The following is a 26012-nucleotide window of genomic DNA, read 5'->3' on the forward strand; positions in this document are numbered from 1 at the left end:
CGAACCATATTGTAATGTAATAAAATTTCATTAATTACAGTTTCTAATTCCCAGCTTTAGTAACATCTGATAAATTGTGAATGTTCGAATAAGTCGTATTTCAGAAGTTCTCGATTGCAATAGTGAGCAAGAAACTGTAGGAGTTATGTCACCGATCCGATCCGTAGAAGAAAAAGAGAGAAAGAGAAAGAGACAGAGAGAAAAGGAGGGAGAGAGAGAGAGAGAGAGAGAAAGAAAGGGGTTGCTTTTTGTTGGCCGATAAAACGAAAGCTGGGTAGTAACAAATTTCACGCTGGAAACGTTGCCCTAGAATCGAGCTATACCTTAGAAATAGTAAATACAGAAGGTACGCATAGCGCGGGAAACGCCATTTTACTGAGTTCTTTTGCCTTAGTGTTATCGAACGTGTATTGGAATCGGGTGTTGTGAGGTACCACCTGGGGATTCAAGGGATACAGGGTTTGAAGCTAGATAAACGTTGCTAGCTGCCATAGCTGACCGTGTGTAATATCGCTGCCATAAGAAACTGCCGTCACACTGAGAACATACATACCACAAAATTTCTTTTACAGTTTACTCGATCGGAACGATCGATATTTTCCTTTGCGTGTATTCACTCTGTCTCGTGATATAAGATCGTACGAAGAAACTGGAATATGGAAGACAGCAAAGTTTTACGATATTTTCTTGTCTATCGATTTTCAACGTCGTCGTATCATTGTATTACTGACGTCTGATCGAAATACATATATTACTCACATATATGTTCCTATAGATTACACTTTTATTTTATAATATAAAGAACAGATCTAAAGGTAGATATAATGCAATTTACAAGATTCAGAAAGTTCAAATTTTAGACTAAATTTGTCCTTAATGATTCATTTGTATAATTCTTTAGACAAAAACAGCTTGATTGATTAACTCATCCCTTATTTATTTCGTTTCTAAGATCCGTAAATAGTGACAAAGATTCGTCAATATTCATGAATAAAAAGAATTAAAATTATCTATGATCTATATATATTATTATATGGGTAGTATGTCAAATGGTAAATTCAAACAGATTTCTTACATGTTTTTCCTATAAAATCTGATAAGGAACTAAAATACAGCACTAACGTATTATATGACTACTTGATGTTCGTGATGAAAACTATAAAAAAGGTAAAAAATAGAAACAAAGAACCGTCTCACATTTTTTCAAACACGTTCATACAGATACGTGACTCACGAACATGGGTGATAAACTACCTGGTAATGATAGTCAACATTCTACTATAATAGTCAAATTCAATGAAAAATATATTAATATTAAAGAAAATCATTAAAATAATCAACGTCTGTAAAAAAAGATCCTAAAACGAGGAAAAAAAAACAAGGGAGAACAATTAACGATGATCGAAGAAGAAAACAACCTAGGAAAATTAATTGCGTCCACTTGCAAATCGTTTTCCATTGTTTTTTCGTGACAAACAACAACGATTAAAATTGTTCCGAGTGAGGGAATTCGTGTAAAGCAATGGGACAAACATGCCTGAAGCAAACGATGAAAATGGTGAGAGGAGGTGGTTTAGGGGGAAAGGTTTGGAACGACTGGTTGATAGAGAAAAAAATGCTACGAAGAATTTGTTTATGCTAATTCGGTGGCGCGTCGATCGCGTTTTAATCAGTCGAGACTCGATTGCATTTCGAGTGTCTACCATTGCGTTTGGAGTATTCACGTTGAAAGGTAGGATTTGTTGGCAAATTTCGAGAGTGGACGAGGCTGCTGGCCGTGACGGTATTCGTTCGATTATCCATGAATTTGCGTCGAAGAGACGAAGCTGTAGTTATTTATTAATCGTTATTTATTCGATTGCTTCATTGCCGACCACGTTTCCGAACTACTGCGAACAATATTTTTCCTTTTTCCGAAAATTTCCGAGAATTCTATATCGATCGTTTTAATTACCCAAATGATAATCAAAGGAAACTATATGAATAAAAGATTCGATGCAATTGAAATATCGTGTTATATTAATCTTTCAATATTATATTGGCTATTAAATTAATATTAAAATGAAAATATAATGACAAAAAGCCTATATCATTATAATTCTTTTCATGAAATTTAACGAAGAATGCATTATTGCGTACATGTTAAATCATACATAAACATGTTAAATTAAATGTAATTCTTTAATCACATTTGTATTTAAATTTTAATTAACACGTTCATAAACGATCCTGATGTTTGGTGGTTAAAATGATCGATAAATCATTATAATTTACTATATATACATACATATATGTATATGTATATATATGTACTTAATATATTGTAATAGAATTATCCAATAATCGATCATTTGAAAATAGAAAACCAAGCTGATAATCTTATACGATAAATTTTCCATGACATTATTGAAAAATTCGATCTATAAGCTATTTATTTCTTGGCAGAATCTTTCGATATTGACTACCCTACGTTTCGTATCTCAAACACATACGTATCTATCTTCCTTACGTTTTTCTTATGTTGTTAAAATACATAATGGTATTATATAGCGTGACAAGATTTGTCCTCGTTAGGAAGCAAGTTACTTTGTATGTTTCTCCTAAAAGATCGCAATTGCTTATTTTTTCGTAGTGATGTAATAAAACTATGAGAAAGCCTTACGATAAATATCGCGCTTCTTATTTCTTTTCGTATTCAAAGTTTTCCGATCTATCTCTCGAGTATCTTCTTCATCTTAATTTCAATTGTAACGTTAAGTAGTCACGAGAATCGTTCCGAGACAAAATGAATTCTCTTTCTCTTTTTATAAACAAAACAATGAAGGAAAAGTGAGCATGACGTTACTATTGTACTATATCAAAGAAAACTTTAGCTTTATCATTAACGTAAGTTTCCGCAGTAGTTTTTCATGCTACGGATGTGAGATTTTATAATAAATTTTATTTTCCAACGACAAATATTATCTCCTTTATTTTAAGATATATATATAAAACGTAAGCTACCGCTTGTAATTAAATTGACTTTTTTCTTTCGACAAAAAATATCAAACATTACCTTGTTATCGAAAAAAGAAAATAATTTCTAATTTAAAAATTTCTTACCTATCTTCTTTATAATTAGTTTAATAACAAACACAAAAAATCGTATAATTTTATTAATTTCGAACTCTACGATTTGAATAATAATACAAATTTTTTGTATAAAACCTAATGGATTTTGAAACAAATTTGCATTGATTAAACATTATTCATTTCGTAATATTGAAAATATTGAAATAAATAAATAATTAAATAAAAAATGAGACGTTTTAATAACTTAGAAAAGAAAAAGAAAGGTCAATTATAAAACAATCATATCTGTTCAACGGCGACATGAAATTACAAAGTAGCCAGTTTTTGATAGGTTATCCTATTATTATTTTCCATTCGAATGAGTATCGCATTTCTCGCTCAATCGAGAACTAACGTTGATGTAATTAGGGTATCAGAAATAATAGGACTAGGTCCTCGTGAAAAGGGTTGACTAGAACGGAGAAAAAAGGGATAAGGTAGAAAACTCTTTTACCGTCGAAGGTACGGTGTTAAATTTCTAAGTAGCCGGATAATTACTTTCGCATCGCTTCCGGTTTACCGCTCGCCTCAAGATTTCTTGGAGAACTTTGTAAGCCGTGCACGAGAAAGGAAAGTTTCCACTCTCGTGTTCGTGCTTTGGAACTCAAAGATCAACGTCACGAATGTACGCTCAGGGCTCGTCCTCGCGCCTCTTTTTTGCTTTTTCTTACCTTCTTCTATCTCTTGGCTTTTGTTTTTGTTTTCCTTTGTTTTCTTTCTTTATTTTTCCTTTTTTTATTTTATCTGCACCCGATAGTTATTCTCTTCGCGCAGTTTCTAACGGAAAGAGTGTTTTTCCATGATAAGTTGCAAAAAGGTATAAAAGAATGGGAAATAGTGTCTTCAAAATTGTTTTACCATTTTTTTTCTTTCTTTCTACTAAAATTTATTTTATTCTTACTTTATCTTTTAATCATTTCGAATTTCATTCACGGATACTCGCCATTCTATAAAGTAAACAACGATTAACATTTCAAATATCCAGATATAGTATAAAGAAGTAATTAACGAAATAAAAACAGGATACTAAAAGCGGCATTAATTTGAACGAATTTCGAGAAGATTTCGAAGTAATTCAGTATTATCGGTCAATGGTAAATCGTTACGAGCATATTCGATATCGCAGAAATGGTTTTAATCGTTTCAGAAAAGCTGGTATAATATTATTCTCCGGATTAAATACTACATTGTCCGATCCGTACGTGACACTTTATTCGAAACTCGTATCGCGTTCCAACATTAACAGACTTTTTGTTTTTCCTCCTTTTTTTTCTTTTTCTTTTATAAAAATGTAGTAAAAATTTGTGCAATTATAGAAGTATCCAAGTATGAACAACACTCTTCCTACGGAACTTGATAGAGGTGAGATTCTTCGATAGTTCCTTTAAAGAAGAAAGCTAAGAGGCCGCTGATCGAGCTACAACGAGTTCAACAGAATTTATTCGGAATCGATAATCAATTTACTATCCGTCGTTCGGAACAACAGTGCCGTCGTCACGTGACAGAGAGAAAACCGGATGGAGAGGTCGAACAACAGAGAGAAAATGAGGGGTAGCCAAAGTGAAAAAGAGTGAAAAAGAAAGACATATATATATATATATATATAGAGAGAGAGAGAGAGAGAGAGAGAGAGAGAGAGAGAGAGAGAGAAAATAACGAGAGTGCGAAGCGAGATGGTATGAGTGAAAATGCAAATCGGTTGCGGCAAGAAAATAATCCGCGTCCATCAGTATTTAAATGAGTTCGTCGAAGAGGAAAGCAAACGAGACCATGGTATTGCCTTCGAAACTTATTTCTTTCTATGATCTTTATTAGATAATATAATAAATGAAAAATAAATGATTCCATATAAAGAGTGATATGTCTCGGAAATGAACGTAATCGATTTTTCAGTGTGAGCCAGCCAGTAAATCAAAGATAAATTTTTAATTGCAGCTTTAAACTTTGTTCATTTAAATAAATCAGGGCCCATTAACAATTTATAGTAGATAGTGCAAAAAGAAGAAAATGTAGTTTTATGTTCCCGTCCCAACTGACCGGGGGTTTTTTTACAAAAATTGTTTAGCTTGTTTTAACTACTCTGCATTCACCAAAGTTAGCCAGGACCAGGAAGGTTCCCTTTTCCAGGAATTAAATGACGGCAATAATATGACAAGATAGGGATAATTATGATAAATTTCCTTTATTCCAGTAAATAGATTATCTCTTAATTGCTCGAGAGTGTACTGGAAGATGACATGGTGGTTAATCAATTTCAATCATCTCGGACTTCCATATCTTTTCGACTATTACTGTCAATGCCGGATATATGAAGGTGAATACTTGGGTAGTATAACCGTCCGCGGTGTAAGCTATATTATCGTCTTAATTTTTACAGGGAAAAACCCCGGATGGGGCCATGTCTAAGGGTGGTTTTGAAATAGGGGCGGTATGTTCCTCTGATGGAAGATGATTATGCACTTGTCTCTTTACTGAGATGAGTTTTTGTACTCAAAATTACAGATTGCCCTTTTCCTAAGCTTTACTACGCTGGCAAATAGTTGAACATATGAATTTCTAATTTTAATTGTTGGTTATTAAACGAAGTCGATTTTTTCCTTGAATTAGACGTTAATTAAACGGTTATAGACACGTGTACGAACGAGCACAACAAATTATCAAGAATTTCAGATAATTTATTTCAATGGGGATATTCCGGGGAATAAATGAGCGCGTTGAAGTGATGCAATGAAAGTTATTTATACAAGACGACTTATGTAAGTATCGAAACTTATTAAAGAACGTTCATCGTTTTATTATCGTAACTATTTAATTAGTTTTATATTTAAATACAACGAAACAGTCGTTCGAAAAACTATCTTATGTTTATGAATTTTACACGCACGCACACACATAACCACAACAAGATTGAAAAAGAAAATGTATTTTTAAGAGTAAAAAAGGTAACATAATAATACTGAAATTTTTATATTTATAAATATAATTGAAAAGATTTGAGGAGTTAGAGGAGTATTATAGAAATAAATGAAAATAATATTAATATATCTAAAAGAACGTTATGGTCAAGATTAAACTCCGAATATACGAAGAAAATGTATAAGAGAAGCGTGCTCGATCGTCTGTGAAAATTCCATCACGAATTTTCTTTTCCTTAAGCAACAACGGCTCAAAGACGATAAGGGTAGCCCGTTCGTCGAGCTTAAAATTCCATCGCAATCCTTCTAAAAATCGTACTGTTCTTAGGCCAAATTATTTTTAGAAATATATATGTAGGTAGATATGTAATATATATATATTTGTATAGAAACAAATGTATGTACAAATACATGGAAGAACACGTATACAAACAGAGTGGACGGGAAAAAACCCTCTCGGGAAAAGAAAATAAAGAAAAGAATCTGATGCAATGGCGAGTGCACGCGAGACACGGCCTGGAGGATCACAGGTACAATACCAAGACACTAAAAGAACTACAAAGAATCCGCTATGGGGAAAGACAATGAAGAAAAAACAAGAAAGATAGGGAAAGAAGAAGAAGAAAGTTAAAGAGAAACCATATAAGCTGGACAGAGAAAACAAAAGGATAAAAAGAAAGAAAGAGATAGAAGGTGTAGGAGTGGAACAGAGAAAAACACAAGTAGATAAAAAGAATGAAAGATAGAGAAAGAAAAGAAAGAAGGAGAAAAAAGAGAGAAAAATAAAGAAAGAGGGCGAAAGAGAGGGAGAGAGAGAGAGAGAGAGAAAATATAGGAATAGAGCTGAGAAAAATACAAGAAGGTAAAAAGAAAGAAGATGGAGAAAAAGAGAGACGAACATTACTAAGAGGCGTCGAGAGAGTAAGAAAGAAAGAAAATTTCTACGACGACGAGTAAAGCTACGTAGGAACAAAATTCTCAGGGCTCGACAAAATTCCCAACTCTTCTGGAAATATTAGAACGATCATTTTATAGAAAGCTCATTGTTGGCCAAACTACTATACTTTTTCTTACGACATCTCTATTTTTTTTTATTTCACAAAGTAATACCTTAATGTAAGGGCTTGGTAAGGTCTCCCTTTAAAAACTGCTAATTTCACGCAATGACGTAATCTCTTCGCGTCTCGTTGCGGTAGGAATATAATTTTATCGTGAGCTTGCACGAGCGTGTAAAGGGTGAAATTGCTTCTCTTCTCAATCGACAATCTAGTGCTTACGATAGATATTCATTTACAGTGTATTATGTAAAAGGTTATTGCTACTGAATATTCCGTTCCAATTTAGATATATCAATATGAATATATATGCATATGCATTAACTGTATAAGAATTATAATATCATACTGAAGTTGTATGATTGTATAATAAATGATAATATTATTATTGAATTATTGATAATTCAAAAAATGTAAATTATGTTTTAAATCTTAAGCGTATCGTAAAAAGAACAAGTCAACTTAGTCAATAAAAACCAAAAAGTAAACGAAAATTGAAAGAATATTATATCTACTAAAAATTTGCTAACCAGCATAATATATTTTTTTGAGAAAAAGAGAGGATCGTAAAATCTACATGTACCTACTACTCTCGATTGTATGTATGTACATGTTAAATCGATGTCTACCGTAATCAAATTACGTAGGATACGAAAGTTGACTTTACAAACGTCTAAATGTTGCAACAAAGTAATCTCTATTTTTCTCTTTTACCTGCGTAAAAGAAAAAAGAGAAAAAAAAAGTAAAATACACGTACACACATATCGAGAATCGTCGAAAGAACATCGGTACTTTTATTCGCGTCATAACTGAAACTTCGCCACCTTTTTCGCACTTTTATAGCACATTCCGCGTTTTCTGACGCGAGAACACAATGTGCATATCCATATCATCTTCCTTATACATTTCCAACAAGTAAAATGTATTTCTGTTATGAAACCAAGACCCCTACGCTCTACTTACGTTTCCCCAGACGAAATCTTTCGGACTGTTCTTATCGCGAGATTCCCATCGTAAAGACGAAACGTTCTCTTTCTTTTTCTCTCCACCGTTCTTATCTCCTTCTAGAGTTTCTTCAAATACTTTGAGAATTCACAACTTCTTGAAACTTCAATTAATTCATGTAACTCGAATAGAAAATTATTAAGTTGATATCGATAAGAGGGAAAAGGTAATTAAAGGAAATTCAATAAAATAGAAAACGATCGATTGTATCGGATTTTCGATAAACTCTCTTTTCGTATTTTTCGAAACAATAAATGTGAAGACAAATAAAATAATATAATAGAATAAATATCGATTATAGACATCGATAGGGTAGAAAATAATTTTATCGATTTTATTATTTAATGAATTTTAATTCAATGCCAACAACATTTTTAAGAAATTTTACTATAGGCGATATTTTTATCGATATATAAAATATTTATACGTAACGAGAAATTATTATTATTATTATTATTAGCTGGCTTTAGGAACTCGAAATTTCATTGTCGCAAATATAAAATCCTGTCAATGTTTCGTTCCTGCACAAAGATCTCTCTCCATTTGCGACCCTCGTATTTCATTTTGTTAAAACCTTTTCTAATATTGTCTTCCCACATACCTCTTGTTCTAACCAATGGTATTTTACCACGTGACCTGTCCATTTAAATCGACGAAATTTTATCATTTTAACAATATTCCCTCATCGCGTTTTGCATCGAATATTTTTCGAAATATTTTACTTTATGCAATATATAATAAAATATCCGAAATTTAGTCTTGTTTTGTAACTTAAATGGCAATGATTCGCTGACACAAATGATTACCCCGGTAAGATAATCATTCTTTATTTAAATGAAACTTAGATAAGTAAAATGATAGAAAAGCTCAGAGGGGGTTGATTGCGAAGTTCGTTCGATCGTACGACGGCAAATGGAAATCACACTCGTAAATTAATTGATGCGGTTCTCGATTCAACGCACGGAAAATCACAAAGAGAACTCTCGTACGACTCCCTATCTTGACATCAATGACGGTACTCTTGAAATAATGGTACGATGCCAAGAATTAGATAGATCGAAGGCGAGAATTTAAATGACTTTAAAAGAGAGGGGAAATTCGAACGCACGAAGGGAGAAAGTCATGAAACGGTTCAAGAGAGAGAGAAAGAGAAAATTCTCTTTAATTCTCTCATCCTTTCTCTCTCTCTCTCTCTCTCTCTCTCTCTCTCACTCTCTTTCTTTTCTCTTTCTCTCAGTTGTCGCCTCGAATAAATTATACTACACACTCGAATAGCTAGCTTTCAACGAGAAAATTTATTATATGTCGTTTGCTTCGGGGATACAATGGGTATCTCGTTTGTAGGATACTTTCCTTACTGCAAATATTGCCTCGTTAAACTTCGAGAAAGAAGCTTGGGTCTCCCTCTCGACTCGCTTAAGTGTATATTTCGAGAGTTGAAAAAAAAAAGGAAGGAAAGAAAAAAAAGACAAGAAAAGAGAGAAAGGATTAGAAAGTAAGGTACACCGTGTCGTCGTTGATTAATGGTCTGAAACGTGCTCGTAATTTCGAACGTAGGAGTGCTTATTAAAAAGCAGAAACGCTTAACTTGAGAAAAGAGAAACAGTGAGGAAGTAAAGTGTGATTCGGTATAGCGCGTACGTGGTAAGGCAGCTTTGGTAATGCTGATGGTAGTTGTAAGGATAGTGGTGAAGCATGAATCGCATCCGGTCTCTCGTTCTTTATTTAATCCTCGCTTTCTTCCGTAGCACGTCGTCTATTCATTGAATTTTACAAACAGCCACATTCGCTTTTTTAAATGAACAAGATATGTATTTACTCGAGTCTCAAGTTTAATCGATAGATCGTGATAGCATGAAAAAGTATTTAAATAAGGAATTACTTCTACTAATTAATTTTATATATTTTAAAGATAATTATTTGAAACCCAATGGCTATTTTTAAACGTATAATTTTATCAATTAAAATAATTTCTTTTTTTAGTATCCTCAGAGTTTTGTCTTATATTATCATTTTAAATTATATAAGATAACTTTGTGATTATTACTTTTTTTTTTTTTTAATATTAAACAAAATCTAAAAATTGGGTTGTCTATATTGTCACCAGTTTGCCTATATATACGCATACATAGATGCATATGCAAACAACTCAAAATTTGATTAAAAAAATAACCAAACAAAGAAAGTTAAGTTTCACGAAATTCGGCCAGGTGAACTCACCCACGTCAAATATAAAATATGCACGCTCTATTTATTGTCATTCTGTCGTTCATAGTCCTTATTCTTTTTCTTCCATTTTCTTTCTTCCTTCCTTCCTTCCTTCCTTCCTTCCTTCCTTCCTTCCTTCCTTCCTTCCTTCCTTCCTTCCGATGGTGACGCGTTCTCTTAATTTATAGAGATTAGTCCACACAGAGAAAGAAGTTGCGATTCGTACGAGCTTGAACGACTACCAAACTTTTCTCCCTGGTGTTCCACTATTATTCCGAAAAGATATCAAGAAATAAGCTGTGAAAAGAGGAGAAGAAGAAGAAGAATAACTAATTGTAAAAGTCAAACAGGCGAAAGAAAAGAAGCTACGAGATGGGAACACTTGCAAACAACCGATGACATAATCCCGAAGGAACATTATTCGCTTGATGTCTAGGGGAAAGAGAAAAAATGAATTTGCGAAGTTAACACGTTTGATGTTACGATTTTAAGTATTAAGAACAAAACGTACGATTATATTCGTTTTCAAAAAAAAGAAAAGAAAAACAGGAGAACAATTTCACACAATCGTATTAATACATACTTTTTGTTTTATTTATAATTCTATTTACTTTTGCTATATCTAAGTGACAACGATCACGATATTCTTCGTATTTTTTTCTTCTATTATTATTGTGAAAAAAAAACAAGATAATAGAAAATCGGATAAAACGAAGTATGTACTTCGATATACATGAAGGTAGGTAAATTAAAAGCGTCAGAACCATGGCGAAAATATCAATTCCAACGAGTGAAATTAATCGGTACGCTCGGCCAATTTATTCGCTCAAATAATCCGCCACAAATTGAACGATATTCCTGTTGATACGTCGATACGTTCACCGTACAAACGAATTGTGACACTAAAAGGATATGCTGCAATGACCATTTCGAGTTTCTTGCATTTGTACCTTTTGAATCATTTCATTCTTTACTCTCTTTTCGTATGCTATCTATACGAAGTTACATCTTTATGATTTTAAATCCTGCGAAAGAGAAAAAGAAAGAAAGAGAGAGAGAGAGAGAGAGAGTGAGGGAGAAAGAAAAGAGAAAAACGAAAGAACTAATGTAAAAAAAGGAAGAAAAATAAAAACAAAAACAAAGAAGAAAGCTTTCTTTATTATCTACATTAATATGTTTTTACGAACTTTGTGAAAACAATGCTTGCAATGATATTAATCTTTTCTTATAAAAAGCGAAACAGAAGAAGAAATATATATATAATACGAAAGAACAAAGAAACAAAAAAAGTAGATGCGAGTTAATTAAAATAGGTGATATAACGTTGAATCTTGAATGAAAATCAAATTATCAATGCTATCATTTTTATATTTTTTTTTATTATTCTCTCATACATTTTTGTCTCATTACGCTTATAAACGATTGCACGGCTCGGGAATTTTGTTGGACTTTATTGCGATAAAACACAGCATACCTGGCTGGAATAACAAAAGCCGATTTTTATATGAATCAACAGATATATCAACAATTTTAATCAAATATTTTAAAATTTTTCCCAGAATGCGTTGAATTTTGGTTGTGATTAGGTTAGATGTTTTTCCTTTTTTTTTCAAGTTTCATTTCGCATAACTACTTTCAAAAGCTTAAACAAATTTTGCCTTTTTAATTGTTCGTGTTTTATGACAGAAGAAATAAAAAAAATTAAAAGAGGTCTTGGAAAATCCATTGTGAATGATAGAAAAAGGAATTTCAAATAAATCATTAACTTATACTTAGAGAGAATATATGCAATACTGAAAACGATAATCTGGTCTTTTTTCAAATATTCTCATAGCTGATCGTTCAAAATTTACAGTAAGAAATGTATCATCTTAAAAAGTCATCTTTCATTTTGATCGTAGAACTAATATCGACATTTTTAACCGTTTGAGTTTCAGAGGCTTTTAAAAAAAACCCATATGAATGGGGTAAAACCAAGTAAACCGAATGACCGAAAATGAAAAAAGTAATAATAACAATAATAATGAAAGAGACTTTATAATTAGATTTCTTTTTAAATCGATTAACGACAAGCATTAATATACTAACGTCAGACTGGATGTTTTACTAATAAGCTCACCCTCATGCATTTATCCATTTGTACTCGAATAAACAAATTGACAAATGCTGACAATTCGGTTTTTCATCTCTTTCCTATAAAATATATTACACGAGAACGAATCATGATAACGAGATCGATTAAACGAAGATTAATATTTTCGATAAGAAATGACGGAAAATTAATTCCGCTTTTTGGCATCTCTAAACACAGATGCTCTGGATTTAATGTTAATACGAGGACGAAAGAAATAATCGATTCGCAGACTAAAATATGGGAAGTTTGGTTAAATTCGTCGTGCGAACGTATCCTATTAATTATAGTGTCACTACTGCAGTATTTCGTCGTACCAATAGAACGTAATGTAATTATAACAAAATGTTGACCAGAGCCACGTTGCAACAATTACCGGTGGCAACTAATTAACAAAGGTTTCGCATGAATCATTTGTACGACTGAGCCCGTACACTGTTTAAAGCGTGGCCATTTACTCGAGAATCACAATGCGTCTCAAATAGAAACTAATTGTCATAGCTAGATAATTCGCGGCGTTACCGTTGCCATTAACGTGTTTCCTATCGACTATTGTATGGATTAAATCATCGTGGATAGCTTCGTGATACTCAGCAGAGCCAATGAAGACACATTTAACGATTAATCGTCACTCTACAAAATATTTTGCATATAATTATTACTTAACCAATATTATATGCATTTTTAATGTATTGCGTAATATTTCAATCCCCCCTCATGATATTTTACTTTTAATATTTGTACGATTACATCAATTTTGAAGTCAGATTAATAAAAAATAACGACACAGGGAACGAAATTATTATATGCATCATCAAAATAAAAATAAAATATGAAATATTTTATTCCAAATTGATTGATACGTTTTATTAATTAAATTTATAATATATATGGCAATACGCGTACACACATTAACGATAATGTCAAAAGCAAATACGTTAACGGAAGTTCTTGTGGTTTGTTCGACACAATAAAATCGATAATCCTGATTCATCGATCATTCAACTTTTGACAAGACAAGACTTTAAGTAGAATTTTAAGTTCCTGAATACTTGTATTTTATCACGAATCTCAAGGAGTCTGATCGACGACGTTGCTAAGTTAGACTTTTATTTTTCGTTTAAAATTCGATTCGAGTACTTTTATATTAATAATAATATTAGACATTGAGCAGATGAATTTGTAAAATTATAATAAGTGAGTATAACTGTGCATTTACAAATAAAAATTTAAAGATTTTCTCTACATTCTTATTTCTTTATACACATCTTTTTTTAAATGGGTTTTGTTCCATACAAATTTAAATATTCCTCGTCTAGAGTTCTCTCACTCTATCTCCACATATGAAGTTTTATTTTCTTTCCATAGTAGATCATGGCCAATTTGAATCTTTTTATTTTTAGATACCCGCGTTACGGCGAGACTCGTGAATTTGAAAGACAGTTAAAATCATAGCATTAAACTTTTAAAGTCAATTTTTCTAATAAATAATTCGATAATAATATTAAAATGACTTACGTCGTATCTCTCCTGAATATGTGGTCCAGCTTGAGCCATGTAAAGTGTACTAGCAGTATCGAAGACTAATTCCAAGGGAATCCTAGTTACCCTCTGTCTGGCCATTTCATGACAATTCAAATATAAGGTGACATCGGCGATAGACACTTTAATGACGATTTTAGACCATTTCTTCGTTAATTTTGGCACCGTGAATTTGGCAACTTCCTCTGAAAGGGAATGGTCATCGGAATTCGTGTAAATCAGTGAAATGTTCTGATTAGAGCCTGGACCATCCTTTAAAAAAACAGATGGAAAAAGAATATCATCAACTGTTTGTTTATATATTAAAACAAAAGTTTACAATTTTAAATATAATTAACACGTTGATTGGCGTGTGACGACGCCAACGGGTCGTAATCAAATGTTATTTTTCCACTAACCTGATGTGACAGGCTATTCAGATATGCTTTGACACCAAAGTAAAACATTCTAAAATACCGTAAAGGTTTTTGTTTCAATCTGTTAGGTAGAAAGTATTATTACGACAAACAACGTGTTAATTAGGTTTATTAGGTTCGTTAAAATTTTATACGAGGAATCCAACGATAAAATACTACAAAATTAAAAACGAAATAAAATCTTACTATTTGATATAGTTATTTAGTTACCGAAATTCGAATGCCCAATTGCACAACAGTTTCGAAGGGATTGAGAACTGCAAAGAGGTAGCTAGTCCTGAAGGATATTGGTTTAAAGATAGCCACTAGGGTAAACTCGGCTGGCAACTTCTCAGGAAGATAGAGTCTATATGGTTGTTTCACTTCAGACCCAGGTCGGAAACCAAAAGCCGGAAATCCGTCGAGGCCATCGTCGATATAAAAATTCTGATCGTCCACTGACGTCACAGAAGTTACCAGCAGATCGTAAATAGCCTCTGAAATAAATGATTACATATATTAGTATAGGTAGTTTTATAAATTAAAATGAAAATTTGGTATGTTGATATCAATTTAATTAATAATCGTTAGAGAAAAGCAATCAAATACAGAAGTATAACATATTTCGTTATTGACATTCAACGTTAATTATTTCGTTCTCTTTCCCAATGCTACTTTGCAAATACTGCTTCTACAGTAAATTGAAATCATTTATTTTCTATCACAGATCGTTAATACGACCGATCGATCTCAATACGTATTTTAATTTCAACATTATTCCAATGAAAATTTCTTTGAAATAAATGTTTCAGTTGAGCTTATGCGGTATCGAAAATAGTAAAATTTACGTCACGTTTATTTCACGTAAATTGTTTGAAGGTAGTTGAAGCACCGCGAATAATATATCACCGTAACTATACCAATCCAAGCGGTAGACCATGCACATTATTTTACTGCGACAATTTGCAACTTGTTCCCGTATTCGTAGCCACGCATCAATGAGGGTACTCAAATCCAAGTGGATATACCTTGAGGAAACTTTATAAAATACACTTAACGTTAAAGGTAGATAGATATTATTTTAGAGAAACATTCAATTAGTTTGAATACTCCATAAGGAATTCTTGAACATCCCTATAATTTCATATTTCTTGAAATTCGAAATATTAAATATCTATGGGTATTTCTGCGAAAATATCCAAATTTGTATTAATAAGCCATTTGACAGAAAAGTAAAGTAATAACTGATTAAAACTTTCGCGTGAAAATATTCTTGCTATTAACTAATTAAAGTAGATGTTGCTACTATCTGTTATTTATTGCATATAAGTTGTAGTACTATTCGTGCAAAGGCTTTTGAACATTTTGAGGTATCGAATATCTCAATTATTTTGACATCCGTTGTACGTACGTAAAATGACGTGTTATTTAACGCCAACAACGATCTATAATGATGAAATATAACGTTCCCTCGATGATTTGGTATTTAATAATTTAGCGGACATACAGAGAGCTCGCCATTTTATGTCATATATCATACGCACTTGTGTCACGCGATACACAGCTACGTAGGCGAGAGCACCGATAATCGATATTTATTACCTCGCAGTAAGCCCGACCTACACGTTCAATTAGGAAGTACTTTTAAAAAATTTAAGATAGTTAAAAGTAGTTTATTTTTTGTTAATTTTTTACTTTCGATTATTTGCTCTCATTAATTTGTTATCTATCTAGAAATAAATTATAGCCAAAATCAAAAAATAAACGAAAAAAGATTTGACTTAATTTTTTTTTTGTATATTCTTAAATTAATAACATTCTTAAAATGACAAAAATGTTTAACTTTTATACAAATATATATCACCATTATGTATCAGTGTATGTATTTAAAATTTATAAATACATATATATATTTAAAGTTACAACTTATCTAGAATGTATTAATTATATATTTATAGAAATTTGTGCAGAGAAATCAAAGATTTCAATGCTTGACGAGATCATTGCAATACCGGAGACTTGATCGCTAGCACAAACAAGGTTTGTGAACTCCACGACTTATATACTTCCCTGATATTGTCCTCTATGTCATATTGAAATTACCGCGAAGAAAAGCATCGTTTTTAAATTCATAATCGAGTTAAACTATATTCTTAAGAAATAAGATCAAAGTATACGAATTTATGAATCTAACCGTCCTGAAAATATAAGACAAATTTTTATATTTTAAATTTTACTAATAGATCTAACTAGAAGATTATTTTTTTAGGAATCTTCATTTTTGATCATTTTTTATCTATCACCACAACTTGATATTTTATCGACAAGTATTATCATGTGTAAATTTTTGTTTGTGGTTAAAAATAAACAATCGGCAGAAAATAGTTATTCTTTCTTTTTCTCTCCTATCCTCTTCCTTTTTTTACTTATATTATCATCTTCTATCTTCATTTTTATCATTTATTTATTTTTTTCATCAAATACGAATACAAAGTGTATACTAATTTGTTTTCCTTGTTTTCTTTTGTCATCAGTGTTGCCTTATATTAATATTACTCGTTAAGAAACAAAATCAACGAGAGGGTGGGAGAAAGTCGGAAAGAGATGGAGGGAAACCGAAACAAGAACACTTTCCGAATAATTATTCACTTCGGAATATTGTATTACATGTTGGGCACGTCTCGTTTCTCCACATTTCAGAACAATATGTTACATCCAAAGTTTGATGTATGCGGAAAGTGATTTACACGAGCGAATACAATATGAGTAAATCCAAAAAAACATCATATATACACATCACAAGTATATAAATTGGTTTTTTTAATGATTCGTTACATATATCTATTACTATATATAATATATATAGAATGTTTACGAAAAATAATTAATCCTTTTGTAACGTTTCGATAAAATTATATTTTATTACAGTGTTCTCTTAAAATGTGTCATACGCAAAATGTACAAAGCATATTAAAAAGTACAGTTAAACAGAGAAAAAAAAAAGAAGGAAAAAAAAAGGGGAAAAGTATTCTTTGTTCGGTAGCGTTCAAAATAAATGAAATCAAATCCGGTCCGTTGCACGCTAATGCAAATTGTCATACCGAGAATCCATTTTAACTTTTCACCAAGCAAAAAGTACATACTTTTGCGTTAATATTCCAAAATTTTGCAAAATCACGGAAACGACATTGTACGTTTCTCGATGCAATTCAGCTATACATATTATATGTACGTCCGTTACGCAGGCAAAATAGGATAATAGGATACCAACGCCGACGGTAGGAAGCACTCTTCCGTTTCAGCAAGTTTCCAGAGCTTTCCCGTGGGAGTGAGCTTTTCTTCGGTTCAGCGAGGCAGCGCTTTTGCACAATTTCCACAGGAGACTCGTTTCCACGACGGCAAATCGATCGTCGTACATTTTAATTCGATAGATCAACCGTATGCAACGAATAAGAACGTTTCATGCAACTCGACTGTTTTCTAAGATCAAAGAAAACTCTCTTCATTTCGAAAGCATTCCAAATTAAAATCACATTTTTATTTGGAAAAAGGGAATTTATGACATAACAAAATGGATATAAATAAAAAGTGTATATACAACTTTATATATATATAATTGACTTATTGATATTTATTTCTCATTTTTAATTTATTCGTCTCTTTCGACAGTTTCATAAAAAAGGGCAAAATGTTGGATTGACATTCTAAAGTAAATTAAAGAATATTTTTATTTTTCTTATATTTAATATCATTTTCAAATGTCAAAGTATGTGAAAACTACGATAGAAAGTTCTTCCAATAAGGCACAAGCAAGCAATGATAGAGAAAAATGAAGAGATATAAGGAAAAAAAAAGATTTTTCCATCAAAAAGTTTGAAAGCATTGAGTAGATACGAAATTGGTACTGCCACGTCAACGACTCCAACTTTTTCTCTTATTTACCGAATCGTTTGTTATCATTCCGAGAAGTGCAACACCTTAGAGAATTTTGATTCTTGAGGCTCATCGTTACTTTTGAAAAATCACAAAAGTTTCAAAGAAAAATTCAAATTTTCATTTCTACAGATAGTATGTGAAATCTATAAAAGAATGTTATACGATTCACCAAACGTGGAAACTACTAACGTACATTTTTATCAACGTTGAAAACCCATAGGAAATAATTTCCCACGAATTTACTATCTTATATACTATGCATTTTTACTTACGTACGTTTTTTTCCATTATAAGAATGTAGTAACAGACGAGGGAAGTAGTAAAAACTACTGACAACATCTGTCACCCTATTTATTCATACTTTTTCTCGAGTAACAACATTGTCAGACACATTTTTATAAGGCTGAAGCAACACTTGCATTCACTATTTCTTATATCATGTTAATAGTAATCCTCCTTCGTACTTATAAATTTATGTATGGTTCATAATGATTATATTGTGTTGTATTGTAAAATTGACTAATTAGTGAAAACTTCGAGTATTCATTATATTCTTCATCTCATAATAAGACACAGAATTCAATCATTACTGTAAACTTATACTTTTACTCTTTTAATACTTTCATAATTGTACTGTTAGTAAAATTAAAATTGTACAATTATGATTGTGTTCTATACCAATATCGTGATTATTTCCTGAAAATATCAAAATACACTTCCAATCATTATAATGGAAAATTGTGTTATTTTACCATCAAAACAACTCTTTTCAATCTATGAAAGTACACGCGTTTTCCAAAGGTTTTACTCTTTTCCGTGAATTCTCTTCGAACGAAATAAGAGAATAAAAATTGAATGGAAAAAGAAACAAGGACGAACGAGAGCTGGAGGAAAAGTCGAAAGTATGCTTTGAAAAGTCGCGAAGGAGCAAGCTAGCAAGAAGATGGTAAAAGCTGTAAACGAAATCAGATTAGGAGAGATTGCGGTCGGAGTTTTGCTTCGAAAAGGGCCACGAGTAATCGTCGAGAAAATGTTCTTAGGTGGAAAGAAAAACAGATGCAAGGCTTGAAAACGACGGGGTGAGTTAGCGGGAATCGAGTTTGGTAGAAATTTTTCTTCGAACTACCGTTTACGATAGAGAGAGAAAGTGGGGAAAAAGGAGAAAGGGAGGGAGTTCTGTTTCTTCTTTAAAAGCTGCCGCCCTGTGACGTGCGCGGAATTTTCAGTCTGATTGTGAGTAGTAATCGAGCGTTTTTACCAGGCACTGCTTTTACTTCTCGTTTTTGCCTACAGATGGCGCCAGAAAGATCGTCTCGTCTGCCCAGTTACCCACCATATGCTACTTTACTATTCTATCCGGCCAATAACGCGCTTGAAGAATTTTTTCTGCATCTTTCCCAAATTTTTCGATCAAAAATACAATTTTATCTAATATTATTGATTGCATTTACCTGGATCAATGTTCCGTTTCTCATTTTCAATGATTAAATAATGTTCAATAATGGCGTAGATATATCCTATTGAACTAACAAATACATTCAATATAAGCAATAACGAAAGTAAATAATTGCTAAATATACTGAATTTCAAGAGTCGTATTCATTAGTAACAAAAATACAAATTTTTGCCGCTCATTATAAAAATCGATCTATTAACGGAACGATGAAAACAGGAGAGAATGTTATTTTATAGAAGAGAAGAGACAAGTCTTGGTGATGTAAAGTTTCTTCCAGGATCCACGTTACATTTTACTTTGTCTTATCCACCTTGTCGGGCTCATCTTTCCTTATCACTCTTCTTATAATCCCCTCAACGTTATCCTGTTTCAACAAACTTGCATCCGCTTCCATGGTCTTTGTTGTGTCTGACAAGAGACAGAAAGAGAAAGAACAAGACAAATTCGAGGAAAGGCTTCCGCAAGCAGAAGAAACTTCGTCCAGCTTCAAAGCCGGCAGACAGATGCTGCAGACTTTTATTTACTCGGAAAGTTACGTTAATTGTTTCAGAACTCGACTCTGTCTGTCCTTCTCTCTCTCGCTCTGTTTCTCGAATCTAGATCGAAATAGCTGTGATGGCGCGAGAGCGTTAATTGGCAACGGAACTACAATTAAACGTGTCTCGAATCAAAGTTCATACGGGTTTCTTATGAAACGAGTACGCTTGAGTGGTTTTTAATAATTACGTAGATACCTTTTAATAAGAAGTAAAAACTACCCTCTTTAATTAAAATATATATATCTTTTATTTAAATCAATGAAAATTAATAAAGAAATAAACACATGTAAAACGATGTGGTATATTTAATAAGGAATAATAAAATAAATGGCAAGATCTTGGTATTTCGTAAAAGAATAAACTTTCTCATTGGTAGGATCTCTAAAAGAAAGAAATAATATTCGAACTAAAGATAAATGACGCAAGACGAATGAAAAAACATTGTAACATAAACATATTCTTCCGATTCTCTCGGGGGAATACTTATCCGGTAAAAGACAAGTTAAGACGAGAGTTTACTTTCGCGCATGGACGAACAAAGTTCGATAACGATGAAAAGGGAGAATAAGGATAGTGGTATGTGGTCGATGCTTGTAGTAGTATTACCCGAGACAGTAGCTTCAATTTCGTCTCACGTTACACGAGTTTCCATGTATTTCGCGGTTGGGATAGGGTGCCTTCCCCTCAAGGCATTTCACGCATGAACAGACCTTTATTTACTCGTACTCTCGACTGAGGAGTAGGCAAGCTTCGGACTTACGAGACGGCAGGTACGCAAGAAGGAGAAAGAAAGAAAGAAAGAAAGAGAAGAGAAGGCTTCTCGAGTCCTAAAAGGGCGCGAGGACCGTTGTGTAAATTCCCTGGAGGGGTTCCTGGGTAAAACTCCTCGTTGATTTAGGCCGGCTTTTGTCATTTTCTCTACTCGACAACGGCACGAGAAGAATAAGGAGAGAAGAAGAAAGAAAAAGAAGAAGAAAAAATTTCGAGTAAGCCTGACACTTAATTCGTCCTTGCAAAGAAGAGTCCTAAAGGAAACGTGCGAGATATTAATTGAAAGTTCGTAATTGGAATGGCTTCTCGTTAGATGTGAAATCTCTTTAAAATTGAAAATATTTTATTTAAACAAACAATGTTTTATTTAACCATTTACGTATGCAGAAATGTAATCAAATAGTGTATCATTAAAGTTTACAAATTTCAAGTAAGTCCTTTTCGTTCTCACATCTCGTAGCTATCTAAAGGTCTTTGAAAGTGTCCCATGGGCACACGAGAAAGAGTATAAATCTAGCTTTACGTGAGATATCTGTCATCGTCCTACTGCATTATGTGCGATACTGAATTATGCTACTATAACAGCCTTAAGGGAATATTTCGATTGACGTATAAAATGTATTATAAACGAGTATCGCTTGATCTCTTGTAATTCCACGTTTCAAAAAAATAAAAGCAAAAATACTGGACGATACTTTTTTTTTGTTTTCTTTAATTTAATAATATTACTTTAAAATCTATTTCAAGTAAATCAAACAGTCAGTAAAATGAAAATTCCTTTTCGTATATATCTGACTATAAGGAACGCTGTATAATCTTACAAATTCTGTTAAATTGGATATTGATGGTGTCTTCGCTACTGTACATGCATATCAAGAATATTGTATATACCTATACATTCTAAAATAACGTTCCATCCTTGCCTAAAGCATCGTTACCTTAACATGGATATTCGAGGTGAAGAAACAACATTTTGCATTCATGATAAAGTTCCAAAATCATCTTCGATCTTTCATACGTTAAAATAATCAGATAAGTTTATTTGAAAAAGGAAATAATAAGAAGTAATTCATATAATATTTACTTAATTCAATTATTTACCTTATTACTAGATTACCAATTATTTCTAATACTTTTTCTTTACAACAAATAGTCCAACAATTCTGTTTAAAACAAGTATAAGAAAAAGTTACAAATTTTAATATAAAAATTCATTAAAAGTTTCTATTAAATAAATAATTAATATATTTTAGCGTGAAATATATCTTACAATTAGTGGATATGTACATTATAATATTTCGGTAGTTAATATATATATTGTAAAAAGAAAATTTATTTGCGAAAGAAAAGCTTCGAATAGAAGGCAAGCAATACAGCCAATCAGGATGATATCGGCGACCGACATCGTGGCTCCAACGATATCCTCGCAATTATTTTCCCCTGGTCCATTGTTCGGCTTGCTTCTTACGAACGAACGACACAAAGCCTCTCGCCTCGATACTCGCCGATGATAAATGGCACTGCTAAAAAGAATCATCGCAATAGGATCTTAAGCGCGCGCACCCGCTCCAAGGCAAAAGAGGATTTTCAAGATAGTAGTCGTCCTCGTTGGCACAGTAAAGTACGTTGAAAAGTTGTAGTAGCCAACACGCCGGAAGTTTTATTTCCGTCTTTTGCCAGTGTTTTTTTTTTTTCAAGAGAGAGAATTTCACGACGAGAAAAAATAAATATATTTATTATTTTTACAACATTTTTCATCGTTGTTCAGTCTATTTTTTTGTTTTCTCTTTAAGAATTCTTCAAATTTTATATAACTTTAAGTATTTACAATTTTGATAATTAAATAATATTCAATTTAAAATTAAAATTTAAAAGATTTATATCATTATTTATAGTGTAATACTTGCCATAACTGTTGGATTTATTAAACGAATAGTTTAAAGGGTACTATATTTCGAAATATTGAAATATAAAAAAAAAAAAGATACCCGTGAACAAATAATTATTTTCTACTTTTATTTTGAAATTCTACGTGGCCCAATTTCAAATCCGATTTAAATGAGTACGTTGACATTTTCTAACCATTCCTTCGAATTTTTTTTGTTTTCTATTTTCCACCAATCCGTTTTCTTTTCTATCGTTCTTTCTTTAAGTGAAAAACAAAGAACGGATTTAATCAAAAAAACTTGAAAAGAAAAGACGGTTGCCTTTTTCGGTTCGCCCGACTTTTCTCGAAATGCAGCTTCCTTTCTCATCCGTATCCCATTTTTCAAAGAAGAAACGAAAAGAATTTTACGACGAAAGAGAACACTATTTTGGCAAAGCTATTGTCAGGGGCTTTACGTTTGGATATTCCATCGTATAATCGCACAAGCTGACGGAATTCTAATAGCAGAAAATGAGAAAAATTGGAGTAAGAATAAGGCTAAAAAATTTTGCATATATTATAAATTGACTATAGTTTTCCTTTTAACGTTTAACAGTGAAACGTGTCAATGATTTTTCTCTTTCAATCGGATATCTTTTTTAACGTGAAAATATATTTTTAAGGGGATGGAAGATAAGAGAATAGGAATAAATTTAAATACCAATGAAATGAAAGAATTTTCAATAAAAATATTGAACGTGAATGAAAATAAAAGGTAGAAACAGTAATATCGCAAAACGGGGAGAGAAAAAATGTTAGGAAGATCAAAAGTATATAATCCATCCTTGGCATAAAGAGAAGAGAGGAGATTTGAAGCACGCAAAACGGACCTTATGAACTTCGTGCTCGATTCGCAATATGTTTCAAAGACACAGGCAAATTTGGCAGGAGATGGAGAGAGGAAAATAGGAGGTTGCTCATCTCGAAGTTTGCTCGTAAATCAGTACTTTTCGAAGGGTGAGGGTGAACGAAGAGAAGTAAAAGAAAAAGAGGAACAGTAAAAAGAGAAAGAAAAGGATCGGAGTCAAAGGTGGGAGCCCTCGTACGTTTTCACGTTTTATAACGTACCTATTGTCTTGCCTTCCGAGAAGAATTTCGTGTGACACGCGAGCCAAGCGAACGCAATACTGATGCCTCTCAAGAGAAAAACCGAACAACGAAAAGAGAATGTGTGTGTGAGAGAGAGAGAGAGAGAGAGAGAGACAGACAGAGACAGAGAAAGAGAGAGGATGCAGCCAATTTTGTCGCACGTCAAAAGAATACTCACCGTCGAAATTTTATAGCTTTTTATTAATACATAAAACGAGGACCATCTGAACTCGAAACTTACACTCCAAAATAGATATATTTATAAAATGAGCAAAAACAGTTTAATATATATAATTACATATGTCTATTAATAGCTGTAAATTAAATCAATAATTTTAGTCTATTATTTATTCTTATTTTAATTATTTTTGATATTACATCCTTTTAACTTGTATTATTTTAAAATATGTAATTCTCTTCACATTTTTGAAAAGTCACATTTATACCAATTTTCCGGTAAAAAAATCAGTTGAATTAGTTTAAAAATGGAAACGTTAGACGTATTAACAAATAATATTGATTAATTTTTTGTAGCATAAAATGTTGCGAAACAATTTCTTTTACTTGAAAAAGCCAAAAAAAAATAATGTTTCCTTTGAAGAGTCGAACAACTTATTCAGAGTTCGCTTTGAGAGACGCTTTGTTTGTCGATATCATGCCGCCATGTTCGCGTGGCAAGTAAAACACGAATCTTAAGAGTCCTTTGCATCAGACTAACGGCAAGGAAAATTAGGTGCAAGCCTATTAGACAACGCTTGGTTTCTCCTTAGTTAAGGAAAGCGATAGAAAACGTGCTCGTTCTCCAATTAACACCTTCCGCGAGAGGCTCGTTTACAGCAGCACATTGCTGTCGTTCGCAAAGCTTCTCTCTTCCTTCCATTTCGAGAAACTCGCGTTATTAGATACTCAATTCAACAGAAACACTTCCTTAACTCTCTTCAAAAGTTTATCGTTAATTTTCATTGTTTCTTTGTTTAGGTACTTACAAAACATCAACCCGGTTACCTTTCTGTATGATCTTAAAACATTTAATTTCATCGAAAGCTCTTACATAATATTAATGTAAATTATATTCTCATTGTAAAAAGAAACATATTTTTATAAACAAAAAATTTGAATTATAATAATGATCACTTACAATTAGATATAATAAAATTAATATATAATATTAAAACAATGTATTTATCGAAATAGCCAACAGGAGAACCACCGAAAAATGTGAATAACGTTCGACTTTACTCGTATCAACACTAAGGAATCAATAATAGTATTGATCTTTGAAGCAGTATTCCGAGTATCAGAAACATAATGTCATATCATGTTATATCGAGGGAAATCATTCGTGACCAATTAGGATAATATAGGAGATACAAGGAGGAAGTGTTTCTGTGGAGAAGTTGGTTAATAGATTTACTTTTATTCATTAGAATTATCAAGTATATTTAAGTTAAGATATACCTAATTTTATTTATTAAAACAAAAACGATTGAATTTCTAATGGTAGAATAAATATTCGTGATGACGAAGAATATTCGGAGTAATTTCTTTTTAATTAGATTAATAAATTATCGATTAGAAAATCAAAGAAATTGTTTAATTTTTTATCTAATTTCCAATAAGATGGACTAGAAGCATCGTAAAGATTATATTGTATATATATATTTTTTTCCTGTACATTTTCATTGAATAAAGAAGAGAATTTCGAGCAATGACATCATTCTGAGAGACGAAACTCGTTGTTATCAAATAGAATCCACTCGGTTATTGTAGAATTTGATTTTCCCTTTCGTAGTTGATCGCAAAGTTGCGCGTAGAATGTCGATGATGCCGTGGGCGATGGCACCGGTGCCCTCCGTCCTTGAGGAGGGCTAGAAACGAGCCTGAGAAGCATCGGATGGCACACAAAAGGTGCAGCTAAGAGTCCATATTCT

General features: G+C 32.3%; 1 protein-coding gene across 8 annotated transcripts in view; it reads right to left on the reverse strand.

Moving 5' to 3' along the window:
* Positions 1-26012, reverse strand: part of LOC106788229 (collagen alpha-1(XVIII) chain) — a 197915-nt gene that overhangs the window by 120827 nt on the left and 51076 nt on the right. For all 8 annotated transcript variants that reach the window (XM_014751360.1, XM_014751395.1, XM_014751350.1 and 5 more), the window contains exons 3-4: positions 14595-14860; positions 13945-14220 (exon numbers count right to left, since the gene is read on the reverse strand). In XM_014751360.1, the coding sequence (XP_014606846.1) occupies positions 13945-14220; positions 14595-14860 (542 nt within the window). The remainder of the gene's footprint in view (positions 1-13944; positions 14221-14594; positions 14861-26012) is intronic.

This window comes from Polistes canadensis, unplaced genomic scaffold, assembly GCF_001313835.1.
Source record: "Polistes canadensis isolate GaletaPanama2010 unplaced genomic scaffold, ASM131383v1 scaffold_5, whole genome shotgun sequence".
Classification (NCBI taxonomy): Eukaryota; Metazoa; Arthropoda; class Insecta; order Hymenoptera; family Vespidae; genus Polistes; species Polistes canadensis.